The sequence below is a fragment of the Diaphorina citri genome, unplaced genomic scaffold, assembly GCF_000475195.1.
Source record: "Diaphorina citri unplaced genomic scaffold, Diaci psyllid genome assembly version 1.1 scaffold2000, whole genome shotgun sequence".
Taxonomy (NCBI): Eukaryota; Metazoa; Arthropoda; class Insecta; order Hemiptera; family Psyllidae; genus Diaphorina; species Diaphorina citri.
The window spans coordinates 1-25155 of record NW_007379426.1 but is presented as its reverse complement, the minus strand read 5'-3'; the positions used below and the strand labels follow the sequence as shown (position 1 = coordinate 25155).

Below are 25155 nucleotides of genomic sequence, written 5' to 3'. Positions count from 1 at the left end.
TCATGTAGTGATTTAAAGGATAAATTTTTAAAAAAAAAAAAAAAAAAAAAAAAAATAATTAAAAAAAAAAAAAAATATCTTATTTTCAGGTAATGTACGCCTATGTAGATCAAATGCAGTTCGCGGGTCGGGATTTAGTGTCCGCTCTGAGATATTTCCTGGAAGGCTTCCGATTGCCGGGCGAAGCACAGAAGATCGATCGATTGATGGAAAAGTTCGCTAGTCGATATTGCGAAAATAATCCCAAGTGAGTTTAAACTAAGAGAGTTTTGCGCGAACGACATGTTTTAACGCATAGTTAAAGCTTCTAACAAGCTGAGCCCGTCCCTCCGGGAATTTTTTAGCCCCCAGTTATTCGATCGTGATTAGAGAAAACCAGTACCTATGTACCTACCTAATTTGTTTAATATTCAGTTTATTATTATTCTTGATTTGATTTTTTGATTTTACTTTCATGTACTTATATCAGAAATTAAGAGACTGATGTACCTAATGTTTTTTTGTAGGGTAAGTGTATCAGTTATTGTCGCATGGTATTGTCTTAATATATCATATGTTTATGTATGTACATATATATGGGTCAAATTTTATTCGGTGACGGTGACCTAACGTATCTTCCGGTGTAGTTTATTATTATTCTTGATTTGATTTTTTGATTTTACTTTCATGTACTTATATCAGAAATTAAGAGACTGATGTACCTAATGTTTTTTTTTGTAGGGTAAGTGTATCAGTTATTTTCGCATGTTATTGTCTTAATATATCATATGTTTATGTATGTACATACATATGGGTCAAATTTTATTCGGTGACGGACTCTAAAAGGTTTTCTAAAGTATCTTGGGTGACTGTCGAAACGAAATATGACCCGCAAAAATGAGGATCTTTATCTTCCTCTAGGATATTCTGGGAAAGAAATCTACAAAGTCGAAGTTGCAAGTCTCTCTTAAGACCTACCGTAACTAACCCAACTGACTCTAGGATATTCTGGGAAAGAAATCTACAAAGTCGAAGTTGCAAGTCTCTCTTAAGACCTACCGTAACTAACCCAACTGACTGTAAACGTGTAAACATTTTCTGAGCGAAGAACTAGATGCTTTTGATATTATCTTAGCTATATGTTTGTTACGGGCTTCCCTAGTCGCGATAGAGTCTCCAAGGGTATCCAGTTTTAAACCAAAATTGTTAGGATTGAAGTTCATCACATTTTAAATATCGAATCAAACAGTGGGAAAACAATAGGCAAATTCGTTAATGCATGAAAAGTCCCTTTACTCCAGCAGAGTAGGCTACTACTATTATTGTGGTTAAATTCTCAAATTATATTGAGGATAAAATTCAATACCTCAGCTGGGATTGAACCCACGCCCTCCTGTTTACCAGGCGAGCGCCTTGACCACTACACCACCGAGGCAGGTTATTGATAGTTTCTCTCTAACACTTTCTTCCCATTTCCCTCGGGGCAGATGGCTTGGACGCCGTTCCTGGCCGCATTCAGCGTCGGTCTGCAGAACTGTGACGACACGGAGATTGCGTCCCTCTGTCTGGAGGGCATCCGGTGCGCAATCCGGATTGCATGCATATTCCATTTGACGCTGGAGCGCAATGCGTACGTACAGGCGTTGGCGCGATTCACGCTACTCACGGCGAATTCTCCCATCACAGAGATGAAGGCGAAGAATATCGAGACCATCAAGACACTGATCAATGTGGCGCACACGGATGGTGAGTTACCAAGTTCATTACTCATTCGTTCAAAAGAGTTCAAGAAATGCTCTGTCTTAGCAAAGAGGACTTGAGGCTAATTACAGGCCTTTACACGGATCATTGCAGCCTCAGTTACCACCTAAAAAAAAGGGTATAGCTGAGACCCCTACCTGCCGTCTATGCAAAGAGGCACCAGAAACGGCAGAACACATCATGTGCGAATGTGGTGTTGCCTCTCACAAACACTGCTTTACTTCTCAAGGATTGTCATAACACCTAAAGAAGTCAAAGAAATCAGTCCTAAAAGAACCCTGGCCTTCGTAAGAAGTATAAGGCTCTTCTAGACAAGTGAAGGGTAAGTCATAAAAGATCTAAACAGGTCGCAGTGACAGTAGTTATTTGTTTACCCTTCAACTAGCCCAATTTTTATACTTAAGTCCAAATAAAATTTAGGAAATGAATAACTGCATTCCCATAAACTTATTCCATTTTAAACTTATTTCCATAGACTGTAAAAATATGAAAATTTAGGAAATGAATAACTGCATTCCCATAAACTTATTCCATTTTAAACTTATTTCCATAGACTGTAAAAATATGTTTTTTTTTTCTTCGGTTTGATTGCTTGGGAAGGGACTTTTCAGCCCTAGCTCTGCAGGATATACAGGGTGGTCGGAATTTTTTTTTTAGAAAATTTAGGAAATGAATAACTGCATTCCCATAAACTTATTCCATTTTAAACTTATTTCCATAGACTGTAAAAATATGTTTTTTTTTTCTTCGGTTTGATTGCTTGGGAAGGGACTTTTCAGCCCTAGCTCTGCAGGATATACAGGGTGGTCGGAATTTTTTTTTTAGAATACTCAAACCATAGATCCAGGAGGTCAATACAAGACTTTTTTTACTCTATGAACATATGCCCTAAAATGCTTCCTAACCGAGATATCGATCAAAAGCTGTTATCATAAATCCGTGCTTGTGGACCTTTGGGTATGCAGATTTAATTTTATTCAAGCCAGAATGTTTGAAATTCACTACACCAGAGTTGTGCAGGGCCGCTACACAGGCTTTGACTCCAAGATCAACAGCTGTCTTCCTACAGGAGAACTTGTTCCAAAATATCGGTTTTTATTTCATTCCTTAATTCCTAGCCGTTTCTGAGATATAAGCGTGGTTCGCAAATCACGAACCACCCTGATATTTATATTGAATGTTTAAGTAATTAATGTATGTACGTAAACCCAATCCAAGACCCTTCGGTGATAGAAGAAATAATAACTCAAAAGCTTACCTTGATAGATTCTCGGGGGTCAATACAAGACTTTTTTTACTCTATGAACATATGCCCTAAAATGCTTCCTAACCGAGATATCGATCAAAAGCTGTTATCATATATCCGTGCCTCACCTTTGGGTAGGACTCCCCCTGGATGCTACCTCAGATCTTAGCTCACTGAATAGATATAGATATAAATTATTGTGTCGTCGAAAGCACCAGGTCAAGGAGGGTAGGTATACCCTGACACGGTCCAAATTAAACTTACATCTGAGTCACTTTTTGTAAGTCCAAAAAATTCCGGTTCGATTTTTTTTGTAGTTCCGTAAAGTAATAGATTTGGGTATGCAGATTTAATTTTATTCAAGCCAGAATGCTTGAAATTCACTACACCAGAGTTGTGCAGGGCCGCTACACAGGCTTTGACTCTAAGATCGACTGTTTTCCTACAGGAGAACTTGTTCCAATATATCGGTTTCATTATTAGATGTACGGCCTCCGACTATTTTATTTTCATTCCAACCTCCTAAGTGAAAGGTGAGTAGGTGTCATAAGTAAGAAAAATAGAGAAAACCGAACTTTTGCACTTTTTGCTCGTTATCTCAGTTAGGAAGTATTTTAGAGGGTAGGTATACCCTGACACGGTCCAAATTAAACTTACATCTGAGTCACTTTTTGTAAGTCCAAAAAATTCCGGTTCGATTTTTTTTTGTAGTTCCGTAGTCGTGTGATGTTCACACCAGACTTTTTGTCCACTAGTATCGTTCTAATTTGCTGTTTAATTTTGATTTCAGCAACGGAATTTTCGCCAGTGCAGACACGGCCTATGTTCTCGCGTACTCTATCATTATGCTCACTACAGACCTGCATTCCCCTCAGGTTAGTTAATAATTTTTTTTCTCAATATTTTTAGACATTTTTTTTTTTTTGGCGAGAAGAGACACAATACTTTCCATCATTTAGGTGCTGGGTCAACACAACATCAAAAACTCCAGAAAGTAACCCGTTGATATATGTACCTATTTGCAATCGAAAACGAGTATTCTTTTTTGTCGATGTGGGAGTTCGAACCCGGGACCTTCTGCATGGCAAGCAAGAGCGGTCTCCTAGTATTTTTTTCTCTTCGCATAATTAACCCAACCACTGTCGTTCGTCCGAATACCTACTTTGCAGAACATATTAAAATTGTCCGAATGTTTTTTTTTTTTTCTTCTTTTCTTTGCAGGTGAAAAGTAAAATGACAAAGGAGCAGTATATTTGTCTCAACCGAGGTATTAGTGATAGTCAGGACCTGCCTGAGGCAATAATATCTCCCTTTATTTCCCAACTCAATTTCAAGCAGTAATAAGTTTGTTTGAATGATCAAACTAATCAGCTTTTGCCCCATTTTCTTCACAGGTGAAAAGTAAAATGACCAAGGAGCAGTATATTCGTCTCAACCGAGGTATCAGTGATAGTCAGGACCTGCCTGAGGCATATCTAAGCAAAATATACGATGAGATAGCCGATCAGGAGATCAAAATGAAGTCCGCCAATAAACCAGGCAAACAAGTAAGAAAGAAAAAATTAACATTATTATTAGATGTTGACATTATTACAGTAGAACCTCGATTTTTTCAACTAATTGGGACCGAGGGTAGTTGATATAATCGAAAGTTGAAATAATTGAAATTCCATATAAAACAATGAAAGAGGGACAAAATTTAGATTACAAACGAACAAAATGGTTAATAAATAATAATAATAATAATAGTGCTTATTTATACTGCTCGCATAGGACTGAAAAGTCCCTTTACTCCAGCAGTAGGCTACTACTATTATTGTGGTCAAATTCTCAATTTATTTCCGTAAGGGTCCCATTTCTACAGTCTACTTTCGTACCGACTGAGAGGTAGAACAGACAACCTTATCCGTCATTAAAATATCATAATGTACCTAGCTTAAGATACACTCTCTTAGAAGTTACCATCGTAACTTGGGAGAGTGTTGTGTATTGTAATCATTTAGTAGAAATTAACGTAAAATTGCTTAAACCTATACCTAAAACCTTCCTCAGAAATCGCCCGGGTAGGAGACACAAAGAAGATCTACCAGATGGACTACATCCCTAAGGAGCAGCTCCTGGTAGTTTTAGCCGGTAAACAGCGCTATGTACGTCTGATGAATTAATCAACTATAACTCTTCTCCTATTTCCTCAGAAATCGCCCGTGTAGGAGACACAAAGAAGATCTACCAGATGGACTACATCCCTAAGGAGCAGCTCCTGGTAGTTTTAGCCGGTAAACAGCGCTATGTACGTCTGATGAATTAATCAACTATAACTCTTCTCCTATTTCCTCAGAAATCGCCCGTGTAGGAGACACAAAGAAGATCTACCAGATGGACTACATCCCTGAGGAGCAGCTCCTGGTAGTTCTAGCCGGTAAACAGCGCTATGTACGTTTGGTACCGGTTAGGGCGCTGGATGGGGATGAGGTAGAATGGGTGAAGATACCAGAGACCAAGGGATGTCTGTCGTTCACTACCGGACCTCTCACGCATACCCGCACTCAGCATTGCCTGGCCCTAGCTGTCAAACGACAGGTAAGTGACAAGCATACCCGCACTCAGAATTGCCTTGCCCTAGCTGTTAAACAACAGGTGAGTTATCGTTATAATCAATGTAATTTCTTTGTGTTATTATATCACAATTTTTGGTGCTCACTACAGCAATGTAGGATATTGCAAATCTTATATTATAAAATCAAGATCCATTCACTCATTCACATTTCACTCACTGATCGCTCTATCTCCTAAACCACAACACATAGAAAGCTGAAATTTGGTAGGAATATTCCTTTTATGGTCTAGGTGTGCAATAAGAAAGGACTGCGGGAGAGAAATGTTCCGCTCTCGACCAACATTTTGAGTTTCGTTTATGTTTTTAGTTTGATAACTATGCAGCTAATAAGGAGCGCGCAGCGCGACCGTATTTTTTATTATTTTCTACAAGTTCGGCCATGCCTTTTCTACAAGTTTGGCCATGCCTCGGGATGAACTAGATCTCAATAATCCATCGAATGTTTACCTACCATGCTAAACGCCAACAACCTTTGCACTCAACCTTAGGTGGATGATTTATAGGTACCCAATTAATTTGATTATTTTATTTTAAAATCAATTCAACCTCATTTTAAATGTAACAATTTTGTCTGAGAAGTATGCTGTGTCGTTTTGGTAGCTCAAACTCTGGGCAGTCCGTCAATAAATTTTATTAATAATAATAGTGCTTATTTATACTGCTCCCATAGGACTGAAAAGTCCCTTTACTCCAGCAGAGTAGGCTACTACTATTATTGTGGTTAAATTCTCAAATTATATTGAGGATAAAATTCAATACCTCTTTATATTCAGCAGCAAATATTTGTGTACTTTGATGGCTTGCCTTGGTGGTGTAGTGGTCAAGATGCTCGTATGGTAAATAGGAGGGCCTAAATTTATATTCAGCAGCAAATATTTGTGTACTTTGATGGCTTGCCTTGGTGGTGTAGTGGTCAAGATGCTCGTATGGTAAATAGGAGCGCCTGGGTTCAATTCCAGCCGAGGCATGGAATTTGATCCGCATTTATTCGATAAATCGACCTCGTAATAATTATTATATTCAGCAGCAAATATTTGTGTACTTTGATGGCTTGCCTTGGTGGTGTAGTGGTCAAGATGCTCGTATGGTAAATAGGAGGGCCAGGGTTCAATTCCAGCCGAGGCATGGAATTTGATCCGCATTTATTCGATAAATCGACCCCGTAATAATTTAATTCTGAGGGTTGGGTGGTAGAGAATGCCTCCGGTGTTAACATTGCACAGTGATTACCTTCCACTCAAGATCTCATTATTTTTATTAATATGACATCACGATTGTTTGAACCTTTTTTAGGGCAAATTCCATTTGAATTTTCGATCTTTTGAAAATATTTCCTTTAACAGTTTTGACTTTCTATTTAGTTTTTTCGCCACATTTTACATGGAATTTGGCCTGATATTGAAATTTGGGTTAGATGGAGCTGCCCCTTTTCAAAAATCCTGAGTAGCCACATTTTACATGGAATTTGGCCTGATATTGAAATTTGGGTTAGATGGAGCTGCCCCTTTTCAAAAATCCTGAGTAAAAAAAAAATGCATATCTGCCATTATGTTTAACATTTCTAATCTCGTTCGCGGTTCCTCACAGGAGCGTCACAATCCGGGACATGGTGGTTCGATGCATCGCTCAGATGGTGAACTCTCAGGCCCGTAACATTCGCTCAGGCTGGAAAAACATCTTCTCTGTGTTTCATTTGGCGGCTTCGGACAGCGACAAGTCTATTGTAGAATTAGCTTTCCATACTACTGGTAAGTCTGTTTGTTTTTTTTTTTGCTTCGTTTTTGTGTGTGTGTGTTTTTTTTTTCCAAGTGATTTGATCGAGGGAACACTGCCAAAGGTCTTATCGTCCCGAATTCAAAAAGAGTTAACTTGACTCATTCTCTCTCCACAGGTCATGTGATAAACGAACTCTATCCCAATCACTTCTCAATAATGATCGACTCGTTTCAAGACGCCGTCAAAACACTATCCGAGTTCGCGTGCAATTCCAACTTCCCGTCCATCAGTATGGATTCTATTAGTCTCATCAAATCCTGTGCTGACTGTATACATAGGAAACCTCAGGTATGTCTTAATCTTAACAAATACATGAAACTGTTCGACCTGTAATTCATTGTCTAGCTAGGGGACGTTGAACAGAGAGTAGACTAGCGTCTGGCTGTGGGACTATAAACAGGCACGCAACTTCCCGTCCATCAGTATGGATTCTATTAGTCTCATCAAATCCTGTGCTGACTGTATACATAGGAAACCTCAGGTATGTCTTAATATTAACAAATACATGAAACTGTTCGACTTGTAATTCATTGTCTAGCTAGGGGACGTTGAACAGAGAGTAGACTAGTGTCTGGCTGTGGGACTATAAACAGGCACGAGAACAGCTAACCCTAACCAAATCCCAGCTAACTTGACTCATTCTCTCTCCACAGGTCATGTGATAAACGAACTCTATCCCAATCACTTCTCAATAATGATCGACTCGTCTCAAGACACCGTCAAAACACTATCCCAGCTAACTTGACTCATTCTCTCTCCACAGGTCATGTGATAAACGAACTCTATCCCAATCTCTTCTCAATAATGATCGACTCGTCTCAAGACACCGTCAAAACACTATCCCAGCTAACTTGACTCATTCTCTCTCCACAGGTCATGTGATAAACGAACTCTATCCCAATCACTTCTCAATAATGATCGACTCGTTTACTTTTCTATCAGGAGAAATTCAATAGGTTTCAGTGGAAAATTGAAGAAAATTTGAATTGAAAAAATGGTAGTTTGTAAAGAGATACCAAAAAATCTTTTCCTCAAGCCTCTGGTTGTGTTGGAAGGAAGGCGTTTCCGAATAAGTGAGACCTATCTTGTACCAAATATTCTTTTCTTTTCAATTGTTCAATCAGTTTTTCATTATCTTTATTAGTTCAAAAGATATAAGCGTTTCAAGAGGACAAGGTATGAAAATGGTTGAAAAACAGAAAGTTTTGAATAACTCCGCCCCTGTTGAAAACCGGACCCCACCAAATAGGTTTTCCTGATAGCCCTTTAGGTCCTGCATCAACCCTCAAGCGTCGTACAGTCGTTCGCGGGACACTCTGTATAAAAACTTTCGTGGTGGATTTCACCAACCTTCTTTCCAGCCTCAAACAGCCCGTTAGCTTAACAGCCCTGTTAAGCCAATACAAATTAAATGGAACTTAACTGGCTGTTAGCTTAAAGCTTAACAGGAGTTCTAATGATTGAATAAATATTGGTGAAATCCAACATCAATGGAAGAAAACAGCCCGTTAGCTTAACAGCCCTGTTAAGCCAATACAAATTAAATGGAACTTAACTGGCTGTTAGCTTAACAGGAGTTCTAATGATTGAATACATATTGGTGAAATCCAACATCAATGGAATCCGTGTTTTATTTTCCAGGAAACATTAGCTCTAGCTCAGGCCGATCTCCTACATAGAGAACAACTTACCACTGGTGCTAATTCTAATAGTAGTGGTACTCATCATCAGCAAGAAGAAGAACAGGTATTTAATTCTAGAAGGTCCCGGGTTCGATTCCCAAACGGGTCGAAGTTTTTTCGGCTCTGTACTTGTAGTTCGGCGTGCACTCAGCCTCGTGAGGACAGTTGAGTGGTTACTTTAATTGAATAGCAAGTTGTGGCATTATCAGTGTAAAAAGATTGCTGGAAAATGGGAATTATCAGTAAAGGAGGCACTTGGTAATTCTGCACTGTCCACAAAAGTTGTGAAAAAGCTCGCTATACCACAAATATGTAATTCATGATATTCTAAAAGTTTGATAAGGGTGGGAATTGAACATGTGACTAAACACTTACAAGGCAGTTATGCTACCTTCAAAGTTCCCAGCTTCATAGCCTGGCTACAAATTTTAACTCACACCTTGAATGTTAAAAAAAAAAGATGAGTGTTTCCAAACCATTTATAATGTTATAGTAATGTAAACTGCTACATTAGACACATGTGGTTTGTGTTATAGCATGCCCACCCTCACATACCTGTATATTCTGCCTTGAACTCTTTAATGTCTGTCCCATAGTAGTGATGGTTATATATATAGTATGCTCCTAAGGATAGCCCAAAAACACTATGGAGAGCAGCAAACATATTCTCGGGGTATTCATTCCATCCTTGCTTCCACCAACCTGAAACTGAAATGGAAACATAGGGTGAATATTATGAACTATGAACACAAGGGTGCTATGCTATATTACCGAGAAAAACATTGTTCCAGTGAAGGCATGAAACTGTCCACAAATCTTACATATTCTTTGACCTTTGGGCACATTACACTGGGGGTGAGGACAAGGATAAATACCACTCATCACAAAAACCCTTGGCAGTTCAACAGTGATGTGAACACCTTGAAAATAAAATAGATCAGTGAACATAATCTCTGAGGGAGAGATGCTGCTGCCTTAATCCATCAGCAGGTTATCAACTGTCAAAGCATACCAGATCAGAGATTCCTGGAGCTAAATAAGATGGATGACTGGTGTATATCATTGAACATGGCTTGACTTAACCATTCAAGTACTATGAGTAGAGTATTTGTTCCAAGATGGGATGAGAATGTCAGATTGTAAATGTGGTTTTATCAAAATCTCAACAGATGAGTGTACAATGCTGAGAACAATATCACACTATCTTGGTGGATGTTATATAAAACCCAAACAAGACTTACCATAAGTACCAAGGGAAGATTAGTGTTTGCAAAGGACAAGTGAAGAACATGAAATAATTGGAGGGTACTTACTTCCTTTGCCGTATGTAGTGTGACGGATTTTTCTCAACTGAGCCCAAGTTGGATGAAAGACCATCTTGAGTTTAAGGTAAGCTGGAAGAAGGAACCAAACGCCAACACTTTGCCTGTAATAATCCCTGGTAGACAGAAGTTCTTATCAATTTTCCAATAGCCAATGGATCTGTGGATCAAACATCAAAGTTTTTTTTTTTAGATTAGAGAACAGTTGAGAAGTTAGCCCATTCTTTTTTCAAACTTCCCCTCTTTTTGGAGAACCCCTTGCCTTGGTAAAAAAAATCGGCCTCACTTTTTTCAAATTTCTATACGTTATCCACTGCGTTGTGTCCACATTGAGATTAAAGGGTGGGGGTCAAGGGGAAATATTTGTTTACTACCCCTAGGTCCCCTCTCCCGATTTAAGATTTCAGTGATTTTGATTTTCCATTTTTCGATTTTTCCTGAAAATTTCTCTACTTTCTTTAGATTAGAGAACAGTTGAGAAGTTAGCCCATTCTTTTTTCAAACTTCCCCTCTTTTTGGAGAACCCCTTGCCTTGGTAAAAAAAAATCGGCCTCACTTTTTTTTTCAAATTTCTATACGTTATCCACTGCGTTGTGTCCACATTGAGATTAAAGGGTGGGGGTCAAGGGGAAATTTTTGTTTACTACCCCTATGTCCCCTCTCCTGATTTAAGATTTCAGTGATTTTGATTTTCCATTTTTCGATTTTTCCTGAAAATTTCTCTACTTTCCTGTGATTTTTGAAAGTTTAGATCACTTTTCTTGATTTTTTTTGCCTTTCTCGAAGCTTTCCTGTGGTCTCGAAAAGTGAACTTTACATTGGACTGAAAATCATCATCGCTATCCGTTGACATGGACCTGTAACTTTCATCCTGACATTTCCAACTGTCAACAATCCTGGGGACTTTCTTCTATCCTGTCTTCCTTCTCTCTTCGATTTCGGGACGATAAGACCTTAGCAGTTACAGTTCCCCCTGTGAAACCTTTTTTAAAAAATGTATCTTTTTAAACCAAAATCTCTGTTTTTTACCTCCAGGTTACAACTACAAGGAGAAGCCTAACTTGCTTGCGCAGGAGACTCAAAGTCTTGCCTGTGTTCTGCGCATCCTATTCAAAATGGCGACCTCAGAACAAATGCGACCTTCATGGGGCAGCATTGAGCAACAGCTCATAGGTGTGAATCAGGAAGCTTTGCAGTATTTCCTATCCCTGCAATATGAAATGCATAGGGATGCGTGGACCAGCCTACTCTTTACATTGGACTGAAAATCATCATCGCTATCCGTTGACATGGACCTGTAACTTTCATCCTGACATTTCCAACTGTCAACAATCCTGAGATTTCCATCTGCAGTAAGTTTTCTTGTTTTTCACCATAGCCATAGAAACTTCTACAGTAGAGAGTTTAAGGAAGGATGAAGAGGCAAGAAGCATAGGGTATAAGGATATGAAGGAGTAAGTAAAATAGTACAATGAAAAATGGGCCATCAGTTTGGAGTGTGCAGACTAATTTTTAGTTGGTCATTGAGGCCCAATATCATTCTGGCTGTTGTGTCTGGTAACCATAGGTAAGAAGTGTGGCAAAGATCAGAGACTAATGTTGTAAGCACTAGATTGCAGGTTTGATTCCCTCCCAAGGTCTTGAAGGGATAGGGTTTGTTCTCAAAACGGCTGGCTTTTTTCTGCCCTGTCTTCCTCCTCTTTTTGATTTCAGCATGATAAGACCTTAGCAGTTACAGTGAGAGTTTAAGGAAGGATGAAGAGGCAAGAAGCATAGGGTATAAGGATATGAAGGAGTAAGTAAAATAGTACAATGAAAAATGGGCCACCAGTTCCCAACGGATCACTGAAGTTAAGTAACGTTGCGCATGGTTGGTATCTGGATGGTGACCATCTGGGGAATCCGCGTGCTGCTGGGTTCCCAGCTCCACTCAGGCTGGGTGAGGTTAAATTGAGGAGGCGGGTAGCTAGTCGCCGAATTGCCCAGAAAACCTCAAAGTTACAAGTACTAGCAAGCGCTAGTCATAACAGGCGTAAAAATATATACTACTACTACTAAGTGTGGCAAAGATAAGAGACTAATGTTGTAAGCACTAGCTTGCAGGTTTGATTCCCACCCAAGACCTTGAAGGGATAGGGTTTGTTCTCAAAAGAGCTGGCTTTCTTCTGCCCTGTCTTCCTTCTCTCTTTGATTTCAGTATGATAAGTCCTTAACAATTACAGTTCCCTTTATCAAACCTCTGAGGAAAAACAATATTGTTCAGTAATTATATTATGTATTTCTGTTCTATTTCAGGAAATGACATTCAAGAAGTGTGCTCCTGGGTCTTCCCCGTACTATACAAACAGTTACAACACAGATGAGTATGATTTTGACGAGGAAGAAGATCTTGATGAGTCTGATGAAGGTAGGTGAACTTGAGTTAAGTTATCATTATTAGTTGTAAGCACTAGCTTGCAGGTTTGATTCCCACCCAAGACCTTGAAGGGATAGGGAGGGTTTGTTCTCAAAAGAGCTGGCTTTCTTCTGCCCTGTCTTCCTTCTCTCTTTGATTTCAGCATGATAAGTCCTTAACAATTACAGTTCCCTTTATCAAACCTCTGAGGAAAAACAATATTGTTCAGCCCAGCCTACTGCTTCTAATATTGACCAAGATATTGAAGATGTCTGATGATAAGGTAAGGCCAGCCACTCACTGTCAGGTAGACCTGACAGGCGGACTTGATCAGGTGTACCTGTCAGGTCTACCTGGTAGTGAGTGACTGGCCTAAGGAAGCAAAAAGTTACTTTTTTGAAGGTTAAAAGAAGTCATAGTAGACTGTTAGACCCTTCATCTTTTCTCTGAAATTTTAATCTTCCCCTTGATAAAGTCCACAAGAGGTTGAGTGCATCCCGAAACAGCAAAACGTTTTGTCCCAGTCATCCTTTCAGAACCACGCGAAAATTTGATCCAGTTAATCTGTTGTAACTAATGTGTTTAACCAGAATTATCCTTACGGGGCTGAGAGATATGTGCTAAAATTGTCGGCTGTACAGGTCTCCTGTGTCACCTCGAGGGTCCACCCTTCCCCTTAATATCCACCAGCACAAGTCATTTGTTGTTCCAAGCGGTCACCCTCTCAGACGTTACAACACAGACGAGTATGATTTTGACGAGGAAGAAGATCTTGATGAGTCCGATGAAGGTAGGTGAACTTGAGTTTAAGTTATCATTTTCAGGTGTGCTTCCTTTCAAGCTAAGTACCTGGTCTGGGAAAACCCATTTTTTCCTTCTTGATCATTAAGCGTTTTCTAACCTTTATTCTATTGGAATTTACCAAAAGAAACAAGGGTAAACTTGTTAAACTAGGTTTCGACAAATCCATTAACAAAATTATTTACATTTCCTTTGCATTGAAAGTCAACTAGCTTGTTTCCACTCCCACCATGGCTCACTGTTGTTGTTTGGCTGTCTTGTCATAATTTGGTGTATACCATTCCTTGTAGGCAGCCAATCGGTGATCATCTGAACGCCACACTGGAAACGGGATGGAAAAAAAAGGGTTAATAAATCAGGGAACTGTATCACTAACAACAAAGGTCTTGTAAAAAAAAAGACTGGAAACGGGATGGAAAAAAAAGGGTTAATAAATCAGGGAACTGTATCACTAACAACAAAGGTCTTGTACTATACGCTGGATGAGAAGGAAGCTGAGAATGATCTGAAGGAAATCGCACGAGGTAAGAACATGCGCTCGAACCAGCAACCTTTGGATCTGGAGTCCACCAAGCTAAGTAGCTAACCAATATACTATTTTTGGTTCAATGATACTTTGAATGTCCAAGTAAAGAAGGTGTTGTAGTGGTTAATGTTTGTACACAAGGTTAAAAAAAAGCACTTTACTGCTGGATGAAAGAAGAAAGCCATTCCAAGAATGAATAGAATAGAATATACCCTGTTTATCCTGCTGGGATAGGACTGAAAAGTCCCTTTTCCCAGTCTAATGAACCTCATCTGTTTAGGATAAAATCCACCCAGGCAGGGATCAAACAAGTGACCTTGTGCTTACAAGATAGATGTGCTACTGTCCAATGCTTACAAGGTAGATGTGCTATCCTCCAAGCAAGACTGGCAGAACAAATTTTATTGGGCTAGGATAAAGTTGTATTCCTCAGTGGTGTAGTGGTCAAGGCAGGTCTTATTTTCTCGAAAGCGGAGGGATAAAGAAGACAGGATAGGAGAAAGCCAGTCGTTCCCAGAACGATTTTACATTCCTGCCAAACCGCAAAAAAGGCCAAAATTTTAGTCCCGACCGGGATTTTAACCCAGCACCTCCGGTTTGAAAGTTAGTGCTGTTCATAGAGTTGAGGTATACAACTAGTGATTCAGTAAACCCTTAAAAATAGGGTTCTCAAGGGTCATGATGGTCAAGCCGACCATCAAGTGATCGGTGATCGATGTCCGGCCTGAATTTTATCCTCAATATAATTTGAGAATTTGACCACAATAATAGCAGTAGCCTACTGCTGGAGTAAAGGGACTTTTCAGTCCTATACAAGCAGTATAAATAAGCACTATTATTATTATTATTCCATTTCTTAAAATGTTTGTACAGTAACAAATAAATTCTAATTCTAAAAGTTTGATAAGGGTGGGAATTGAACATGTGACTACACACTTACAAGGCAGTTATGCTAATAATCCTAAAATCCAATGTTTACCTACCATGCTGGCACCGGTCGCTATGCGCATTTATATGTCATAGCTACTCATTGAGTGTGCCCCGCAACAGCCAGTCACGGAATCAATCATTTGGATGATACAAATTTCTTGACCCCGCCGGGAATCGAACCCGGGTCTCCCGCGTGCAAGGCGAGCGCAGTGACCACTACGCCATGGAAACTTAATAAATTAAATTATCACACCATAGGAAATCCAGGATGGCGAACCATTGGAATCGGTTCCGATTTTAAAGGAAAATTCAACTCATCATTCAGGCAGTATGCTCGGTATTAAGAAACATAACCAAAGTATCTTCCTACCTCAACTAAAGTATGTATGTGCGTCTGCCTTGTAAGCGCTAGGCCGCGGGTTCGATTCCCACCCGGGGCGAATTTTATCCCGATAAGATAGTACCAAAGTATCTTCCTACCTCAACTAAAGTATGTATGTGCGTCTGCCTTGTAAGCGCTAGGCCGCGGGTTCGATTCCCACCCGGGGCGGATTTTATCCCGATGGGATAGTGTTCGTTCTGGAAACGGCGGACTTTCTTCTATCCTGTCTTCCTTCTCTCTTCGATTTCGGGACGATAAGACCTTAGCAGTTACAGTTCCCCCGGTGAAACCTTTTTTAAAAAAATGTATCTTTTTAAACCAAAATCTCTATTTTTTACCTCCAGGTTACAACTACAAGGAGAAGCCCAACTTGCTTGCGCAGGAGACTCAAAGTCTTGCCTGTGTTCTGCGCATCCTATTCAAAATGGCGACCTCAGAACAAATGCGACCTTCATGGGGCAGCATTGAGCAACAGCTCATAGGTGTGAATCAGGAAGCTTTGCAGTATTTCCTATCCCTGCAATATGAAATGCATAGGGATGCGTGGACCAGCCTACTGCTTCTAATATTGACCAAGATATTGAAGATGTCTGATGATAAGGTAAGGCCAGCCACTCACTGTCAGGTAGACCTGACAGGCGGACTTGATCAGGTGTACCTGTCAGGTCTACCTGTCCCGAGGCATGGCCAAACTTGTGGAAAAGGCATGGCCGAACTTGTAGTTATCAAACTAAAAACATAAACGAAACTCAAATATTAGGCGAGCGAGGAAAAGTTTTCTCTCCCGCAGTCTCCGCACTCTGTGTATTTCTAATGGTGATTTTAGCGATCAAAAATTGATCATATCTCAGGATCGGTTTAGATTTTCGCAAAATCCTTTCTTATTGCACACCTAGACCATAAAAGGAATATTCCTACCAAATTTCAGCTTTCTAGGTGTTGTGGTTCTAGAGATAGAGCGATCAGTGTGTGAAATGTGAATGGATCTCGTTCTTATAATATAAGATTTTCAATATCGAGAAAACACATAAGCTTAAATTTCCCTGTTTGTTGTTGGTTTCAGGTGTCGGTAAAGAAGACCACAGACGGAAGCAAGTTTCGCATTTTTGTCTCTCAACTCGCCAAGGGTAAATTTTCCATCAAACGAAGGGCAGCATCGTAAGTCCAAATCGGGGTCGAACATTATTCATTCCTGGAAGTGTTACAACACAGATGAGTATGATTTTGACGAGGAAGAAGATCTTGATGAGTCCGATGAAGGTAGGTGAACTTGAGTTTAAGTTATCATTATTTTTTTCTTTCTTTCTTGAGTGCTTAAAAAAGCTTACCTGCATGTCATTTGTGCTGAGTTTAAATTTTACCCAACCAACCTTCTTTTCCCAGCCCCACTGGGCACTAGCAGTAGTCTGAGATTAATGTAATGAGGCAGGTAGCTTGCCACAAAAATCACTAAATTAAGGGTAATACCTCTGTCAATAAAGGCTGCAGCAGTTGTTCTACCTATTGCATGAATGCCAGGGTTTACCAACTCAGGATTGAGAAAAATATGAGGATTTCCATTATACTGCTGAGTTTAAATTTTACCCAACCAACCTTCTTTTCCCAGCCCCACTGGGCACTAGCAGTAGTCTGAGATTAATGTAATGAGGCAGGGTAGCTTGCCACAAAAATCACTAAATTAAGGGTAATACCTCTGTCAATAAAGGCTGCAGCAGTTGTTCTATATGCATGAATGCCAGGGTTTACCAACTCAGGATTGAGAAAATATGAGGATTTCCGTATACTTAATACAATGGTCAAACTTGGGTTGCTTAATATGAGTGATCCATCAGTTTGTTATTTTCCCCTTGATTTCAGTTCCGTGTACACACGTCAGCTTACTACACTCACCTCTGTGATCTAATGTGTTTCGACCTTAAACCTGAACTACGCTCCGTCCTAAGGAAGTATTTCCTACGCCTGGGCACTGTGTATGCTGTGCTGTAGAGATAAGTGTTTCATAACTAAATGTTTCAATTTGGGCCAGGGTAACGAACTCTCGACGTTTGGGCGCCATTTTTTTTTTCAAGGTTTGATAAAGGTCACTGCTAAGGTCTTATCGTCCCGAAAGAGAAGGAGGCCAGGATAGAATAGGAGAAGGCCAGCCGTTCCGAGAATGAACCTTATCCGCTCAGGATAAAATTAGTTTTCTTGTTTTTCACCATAGCCATAGAAACTTCTACAGTAGAGAGTTTAAGGAAGGATGAAGAGGCAAGAAGCATAGGGTATAAGCATATGAAGGAGTAAGTAAAATAGTACAATGAAAAATGGGTCATCAGTTTGGAGTGTGCAGACTAATTTTTAGTTGGTCATTGTGTCTGGTAACTATAGGTAAGAAGTGTGGCAAAGATTAGAGACTTATGTTGTAAGCACTAGATTGCAGGTTTGATTCCCACCCAAGGTGTTGAAGGGATAGGGTTTGTTCTCAAAACAGCTGGCTTTTTTCTGCCCTGTCTTCCTTCTCTTTTTGATTTCAGCATGATAAGACCTTAGCAGTTACAGCATATTACCGAGAAAAACATTGTTCCAGTGAAGGCATGAAACTGTCCACAAATCTTACATATTCTTTGACCTTTGGGCACATTACACTGTGGGTGACCACTCATCACAAAAACCCTTGGCAGTTTAACAGTGATGTGAACACCTTGAAAATAAAATAGATCAGTGAACGTAATCTCTGAGGGAGAGATGCTGCTGCCTTTGTCCATCAGCAGGTTATCAACTGTCAAAGCATACCAGATCAGAGATTCCTGGAGCTAAATAAGATGGATGACTGGTGTATATCATTGAACATGGCTTGACTTAACCATTCAAGTACTATGAGTAGAGTATTTGTTCCAAGATGGGATGAGAATGTCAGATTGTAAATGTGGTTTTATCAAAATCTCAACAGATGAGTGTACAATGCTGAGAACAATATCACACTATCTTGGTGGATGTTATATAAAACCCAAACAAGACTTACCATAAGTACCAAGGGAAGATTAGTGTTTGCAAAGGACAAGTGAAGAACATGAAATAATTGGAGGGTACTTACTTCTAGGTGTTGTGGTTCAGGAGATAGAGCGATCAGTGTGTGAAATGTGAATGGATCTTGATTTTATAATATAAGATTTTACATGTCTAAACGTAATTCTATGTTTTCAGCTGCTGTATCCGAGGTGAAGATAGAAGATGGAAAGCTATGGTATGAGAGGCGATGGTTTCATAGAGGTCAAGTACTTACTCCCTTTGCCGTATGTAGTGTGACGGATTTTTCTCAACTGAGCCCAAGTTGGATGAAAGACCATCTTGAGTTTAAGGTAAGCTGGAAGAAGGAACCAAACGCCAACACTTTGCCTGTAATAATCCCTGGTAGACAGAAGTTCTTATCAATTTTCAAATAGCCAATGGATCAAAGTTTTTTTTTTTTTAGATTAGAGAACAACAGTTGAGAAGTTAGCCCATTCTTTTTTCAAACTTCCCCTCTTTTTGGAGAACCCCTTGCCTTGGTAAAAAAAAAATTGGCCTCACTTTTTTCAAATTTCTATACGTTATCCACTGCGTTGTGTCCACATTGAGATTAAAGGGTGGGGGTCGAGGGGAAATTTTTGTTTACTACCCCTATGTCCATTGTCCCCTCTCCTGATTTAAGATTAAGATTTCAGTGATTTTGATTTTCCATTTTTCGATCCTCCTTTGAGCATTATTTTTCTCCTTTACTGTAGGCCAGACTCCAAAAATTTGGAACATCATAGTATGTATTATATAATTATAATTTAATTAATCTCTTTTGAATTACAGAGTGTATCAAGATCAGCTGGCAAACATAAAGAAACAACTCCAACAGTTACGAGATTTCAGCCACCCTGAATATAACAGACGGCTTAAGAAAATAGAAATGAACTATAAAGATAGGTAAGTATTATACAATATACATACATACATTCCTCTTAAAGCATCTTGAATGGACCAGTATATTTGGTAGGTGGATGGGTGAGCCATCTTTGCAATCATGAGCTTCTGGCTTTTCCCAGCTTCACTCAGGCTAGGATAGCTTACCGCCAAACGGAGGGTTAAACCCCTTCTAAGCTCACTCATGAGCTTCTGGCTTTTCCCAGCTTCACTCAGGCTAGGATAGCTTACCGCCAAACGGAGGGTTAAACCCCTTCTAAGGTCACTAATAATGGCCAATGTATCATGAGCTTCTGGCTTTTCCCAGCTTCACTCAGGCTAGGATAGCTTACCGCCAAACGGAGGGTTAAACCCCTTCTAAGGTCACTAATGGCCAATGTGTCAAGGGTTGTCTTTGACATCACCCATTTGATTTACACAGGCCAGTATTTCTTAAACTCTGGATTAACTGAATCTCTGTGGTAAGATCAGACTTTAAACCCATACTAAACAAATACTTTCCTCTTTTCCCCCTCAGACTCCGTACAAACGCACTATGGCGGGACCACTGTATCGAGGTTGTGGAGAAGGAATATGTAGGAGAGAAGCGAATAGCTGTGAAGGAGTTTGAAGAGAAGAAAATAGAACTGCGAGAAAACCTGATAGTGGATTTGGAGGAGAAGAGAAAATTGATTGAGGCGGAGAGACACTCGATTGAGTTGACTGGTAAGTTTGATTTTGAACTTCATCTTGAAAGTTGTTGTTGGTGTTGTTTTCAAATGTCGGGAACTCGGCCATTAGGTCATTCTCCCACGTGCATCCCAATAATTTTCCACGATGTTCTTGCTGAACTTAAGTGCAGGACAGGAATCTTGAAAGTTACTTCATTTCATAGGTGAGTCAGACTGCCCGAATGTGTGTGGTAGAAATAGCTTCCAACTTCTAGGTCTCTCAGTCTGAAGTCGAAAGCTTTTTTCGCCCTGCACGTTCCAGTGCGGTGGTCTGACAAACCTAGATCTGCCCGTCAGTAGGAGTGTGAGTGGCTAGCTCTAAATTGCACTAATTTCATTTGTTTGCAAAATAGAAAAGGCGGTGAAACACTTTTTTATACCCAACTTCTAGGTCTCTCAGTCTGAAGTCGAAAGCTTTTTTCGCCCTGCACGTTCCAGTGCGGTGGTCTGACAAACCTAGATCTGCCCTTCAGTAGGAGTGTGAGTGGCTAGCTCTAAATTGTACTCATTTCATTTGTTTGCAAAATAGAAAAGGCGGTGAAACACTTTTTTATATAGTCGTGTTATCGTATCAATTTCTTAAATTAGTTGACCTTGTTTAGACGGCGGGGTTGAAGGGAATTTTCAGTTCTATTCGGGCAGTAAACAAGGGATAAAAGGTCGACATTGTCTGTAAATCCAAATACTTGACATGGAAGGAGGAGTCCAGAAGAAAGCCATTCCAAGAATGAATAGAATAGAATATACCCTGTTTATCCTGCTGGGATAGGACTGAAAAGTCCCTTTTCCCCCACAGTCTAATGAACCTCATCTGTTTAGGATAAAATCCACCCAGGCAGGGATCAAACAAGTGACCTTGTGCTTACAAGATAGATGTGCTACCGTCCAATGCTTACAAGGTAGATGTGCTATCCTCCAAGCAAGACTGGCAGAATGTTTGTTTGTACAGTAACAAATAAATTCTAATTCTAAAAGTTTGATAAGGGTGGGAATTGAACATGTGACTAAACACTTACAAGGCAGTTATGCTACCTTCAAAGTTCCCAGCTTCATAGCCTGGCTACAAATTTTAACTCACACCTTGAATGTTAAAAAAAAAAGATGAGTGTTTCCAAACCATTTATAATGTTATAGTAATGTAAACTGCTACATTAGACACATGTGGTTTGTGTTATAGCATGCCCACCCTCACATACCTGTATATTCTGCCTTGAACTCTTTAATGTCTGTCCCATAGTAGTGATGGTTATATATATAGTATGCTCCTAAGGATAGTCCAAAAACACTATGGAGAGCAGCAAACATATTCTCCGGGTATTCATTCCATCCTTGCTTCCACCAACCTGAAACTGAAATGGAAACATAGGGTGAATATTATGAACTATGAACACAAGGGTGCTATGCTATATTACCGAGAAAAACATTGTTCCAGTGAAGGCATGAAATTGTCCACAAATATTACATATTCTTTGACCTTTGGGCACATTACACTGGGGGTGACCACTCATCACAAAAACCCTTGGCAGTTTGCCCACCCTCACATACCTGTATATTCTGCCTTGAACTCTTTAATGTCTGTCCCATAGTAGTGATGGTTATATATATAGTATGCTCCTAGGGATAGCCCAAAAACACTATGGAGAGCAGCAAACATATTCTCGGGGTATTCATTCCATCCTTGCTTCCACCAACCCGAAACTGAAATGGAAACATAGGGTGAATATTATGAACTATGAACACAAGGGTGCTATGCTATATTACTGAGAAAAACATTGTTCCAGTGAAGGCATGAAACTGTCCACAAATCTTACATATTCTTTGACCTTTGGGCACATTACACTGGGGGTGAGGACAAGGATAAATACCACTCATCACAAAAACCCTTGGCAGTTCAACAGTGATGTGAACACCTTGAAAATAAAATAGATCAGTGAACGTAATCTCTGAGGGAGAGATGCTGCTGCCTTAATCCATCAGCAGGTTATCAACTGTCAAAGCATACCAGATCAGAGATTCCTGGAGCTAAATAAGATGGATGACTGGTGTATATCATTGAACATGGCTTGACTTAACCATTCAAGTACTATGAGTAGAGTATTTGTTCCAAGATGGGATGAGAATGTCAGATTGTGAATGTGGTTTTATCAAAATCTCAACGGATGAGTGTACAATATGTGAGCGGAGATGCTGTGAGTATTTTTATTTCTCATTTGGGATTTTGGGAACGATATTTGTGACAAGTACCCCAGACGCTCTCCTGGTAAACAGGAGGGCGTGGGTTCGATCCCAGCCGAGTCATGGAATTTTATTCTCATTTATTCGAGATTTTGACCACATAATAATGGATAATAATAAGGGTTAGGTGGTAGAGAACCCTTCCGGCGTTAACCTCGCTTAGTGGTTCCCTTCTACTCAAAAGTCTTTTATTACTATTATTAAGTATGCTTAACACAATTAAAAATTCCTTATTATTTGTTCTTCAATAGGTTTGATAGAGTAGTTTGGCTGGGGGGTTGACAGACACAAAAAGGGAGTGGACCAGCTTGGTCTGACTGGGGACACATAATAATGGAGCTCTAAGGGTTAGGTGGTAGAAAACGCCTCCGGCGTTAACCTCGCCTAGTGGTTACCTTCCACTCAAAAGTCTTTTATTACTATTATTAAGTATGCTTAACACAATTAAAAATTCCTCATTATTTTTTCTTCAATAGTTTTGATAGAGTAGTTTGGCTGGGGGGTTGACAGACAGACAAACAGGGAGTGGACCAGCTTGGTCTAACTGGGGTACAACAGGGAGTAGACCAGCCTGAAATTTCCCTTGCTAAAGAAATAGCAAAGGTTGCGAGCGAAGAGAACACCATATGTCTGACAAAAAGCGTCGACCTTGTCTGAACATGGGAAAGGCGAAGGAGAAGTGTAGGTTTGATAGAAGGAACTGTGACAACGGAGGTCTTATCGTCCTGAAATCGAAGAGAGGCGGACAGGCTAGCAAGCCGTTCCGAGAACGAACCTTATCTAACGAACTAGCACTTACAAGGTAAACGCGCTAAGCCAACTAGATTTGCATATCTGAAAGGTTGCTCCTTTTCCTGAAATCGAAGAGAGGCGGACAGGCTAGCAAGCCGTTCCGAGAACGAACCTTATCTAACGAACTAGCACTTACAAGGTAAACGCGTTAAGCCAACTAGATTTGCATATCTGAAAGGTTGCTCCTTTATTTATCATTATTTTCAATATCGAGAAAACACATAAGCTTAAATTTCCCTGTTTGTTGTTGGTTTCAGGTGTCGGTAAAGAAGACCACAGACGGAAGCAAGTTTCGCATTTTTGTCTCTCAACTCGCCAAGGGTAAATTTTCCATCAAACGAAGGGCAGCATCGTAAGTCCAAATCGGGGTCGAATATTATTCATTCCTGGAAGTGTAGAACGAACCTTATCTAACGAACTAGCACTTACAAGGTAAACGCGCTAAGCCAACTAGATTTGCATATCTGAAAGGTTGCTCCTTTATTTATCATTATTTTCAATATCGAGAAAACACATTAGCTTAAATTTCCCTGTTTGTTGTTGGTTCCAGGTGTCGGTAAAGAAGACCACAGACGGAAGCAAGTTTCGCATTTTTGTCTCTCAACTCGCAAAGGGCAAATTTTCCATCAAACGAAGGGCAGCATCGTAAGTCCAAATCGGGGTCGAACATTATTCATTCCTAGAATTGCTGAAATAATAGCTGTTTTCTTGCCTTATAACAGCGATTTCCAACCAGCGGCCCGCGGACCACATGTGGCCCTCCAGACCGTTTTTGTAGCCCGCGAAGCTTTTAGGGTGGGCCTTCTCGGGCTTGATTTTTACTATGGGGGTGGAATCCAAAAATGGAGCATCCACCCCCATCCCCTCAAGAAAACCCTGGATACAGGTCTGCTCCCCTGCGTATGTGGCCCGCGAAGTACCTGCCAATGTAGCATGTGGCCCGCATACACTTGGAAGTTGGAAATCCCTGCCTTATAAGATGGTATCTTGGGTGTAAGGGTGTGGTCCTTATGGTCCCGAATCCCTCTTCGAGCGGAAATCGAACCCGCGACCTAGCGCTTACAAAGCCTGACGCCCTTTTAATTTTGACTCGGAGTTACGAAACCCTACTGATGTCTTAAGGTTTACCCTCTATTTGGTACAGAATACACTTCACGAAATATTGTGTGGTCCTTATGGTCCCGAATCCCTCTTCGAGCGGAAATCGAACCCGCGACCTAGCGCTTACAAAGCCTGACGCCCTTTTAATTTTAACTCGAAGTTACGAAACCCTACTGATGTCTTTAAGTTTTACCCTCTATTTGGTTCAGAATACACTTCAAGAAATATATTGCAAAGTGCAGAATCATTTGTGGAGTGCACCTCGGATCTACAGTATTTATTTGTGAATTTGTAAAATAATATATTATTAGATTAAAGTTGTGGTTATGTACTGGGTTAGGCTGGACTTGGATCGATTTTTTCTCTGTTATGTCCTGGTATAGCCTAACCCAGTACATAACCGCAACTTGAATGCTTTTTTCCAATCTTCTAATCTTTGCGTTTTTCTTCCTGTCGATGAAGAAACATACTCGACTTCTATAAATTTCGGGAATTGAACCCGAAAAAAAAAGAAGAAGAAAAAATGCGAGAGGTTTGTTTAAGCTACCCAGACTGTCTCGATGCAAGGTCCCCACCCGAATGCCCACCCCAGGTACCTAACTTTATCAGCACAGAGAAAAGTTCAGTAAGAGGAGTCAAGTCGGAAAACTAGGGGAAAAATTCCCCTACACTACCTTTAAACGAATCAAAGTAGCATCACAAAGTACGAATAGCATTGTCTAGAAAGCTCCAAGTTCTAACACATGCGCAGATATTTCCCCCACTCTTGATTTTGATCCTAAAATTGTCGGCTGCATAGGTCTCCTGTGTCACCTCGAGGGTCCACCTTTCCCCTAAATATCCACCAGGACAAGTCATTTGTTGTTCAAAGCGGTCACCCTCCCAGACGTGAACCACACACAACGTTGCTTAATATGAGTGATCCATCAGTTTGTTATTTTCCCCTTGATTTCAGTTCCGTGTACAC

At 40.1% G+C, this 25155-nt stretch overlaps 5 protein-coding genes and 1 long non-coding RNA gene across 6 annotated transcripts; all 6 read left to right on the top strand.

The window, feature by feature from the left end:
• Positions 1-91: 91 nt before the first annotated feature.
• LOC103517884 (brefeldin A-inhibited guanine nucleotide-exchange protein 1-like) lies at positions 92-4877 on the top strand. Its single transcript, XM_026829830.1, has 4 exons — positions 92-247; positions 3777-3861; positions 4381-4581; positions 4851-4877. Exons 1-4 carry the CDS (start codon positions 93-95, stop codon positions 4875-4877), a joined length of 468 nt encoding a protein of 155 aa, XP_026685631.1. The 5' UTR covers position 92.
• A 301-nt stretch (positions 4878-5178) lies between these two features.
• LOC113471003 (serine/threonine-protein kinase Genghis Khan-like) lies at positions 5179-6203 on the top strand. The gene is made up of 3 exons (XM_026829829.1): positions 5179-5228; positions 5372-5623; positions 6183-6203. The coding sequence occupies exons 1-3, from the start codon at positions 5220-5222 to the stop codon at positions 6201-6203; spliced, it is 282 nt and encodes a 93-aa protein (XP_026685630.1). The 5' UTR covers positions 5179-5219.
• Positions 6204-7195: 992 nt separating this feature from the next.
• On the top strand, positions 7196-7716 carry LOC113471000 (brefeldin A-inhibited guanine nucleotide-exchange protein 1-like). The gene is made up of 2 exons (XM_026829827.1): positions 7196-7351; positions 7495-7716. The coding sequence occupies exons 1-2, from the start codon at positions 7210-7212 to the stop codon at positions 7710-7712; spliced, it is 360 nt and encodes a 119-aa protein (XP_026685628.1). The 5' UTR covers positions 7196-7209; the 3' UTR covers positions 7713-7716.
• Positions 7717-11632: 3916 nt separating this feature from the next.
• LOC113471002 lies at positions 11633-12732 on the top strand. The gene is made up of 2 exons (XR_003393866.1): positions 11633-11735; positions 12679-12732. It is a non-coding gene; the product is annotated as an uncharacterized LOC113471002 (long non-coding RNA).
• A 314-nt stretch (positions 12733-13046) lies between these two features.
• On the top strand, positions 13047-17563 carry LOC103517881 (brefeldin A-inhibited guanine nucleotide-exchange protein 2-like). Its single transcript, XM_026829828.1, has 4 exons — positions 13047-13061; positions 13469-13572; positions 15607-16018; positions 17275-17563. Exons 1-4 carry the CDS (start codon positions 13047-13049, stop codon positions 17401-17403), a joined length of 660 nt encoding a protein of 219 aa, XP_026685629.1. The 3' UTR covers positions 17404-17563.
• Positions 17564-18309: 746 nt separating this feature from the next.
• Positions 18310-24233, top strand: LOC103517880. The gene is made up of 7 exons (XM_008482929.2): positions 18310-18319; positions 18604-18793; positions 19240-19353; positions 19868-20055; positions 22179-22249; positions 23345-23473; positions 23767-24233. Exons 1-6 carry the CDS (start codon positions 18310-18312, stop codon positions 23441-23443), a joined length of 672 nt encoding a protein of 223 aa, XP_008481151.1. The 3' UTR covers positions 23444-23473; positions 23767-24233.
• The last annotated feature ends 922 nt before the right edge of the window (positions 24234-25155 follow it).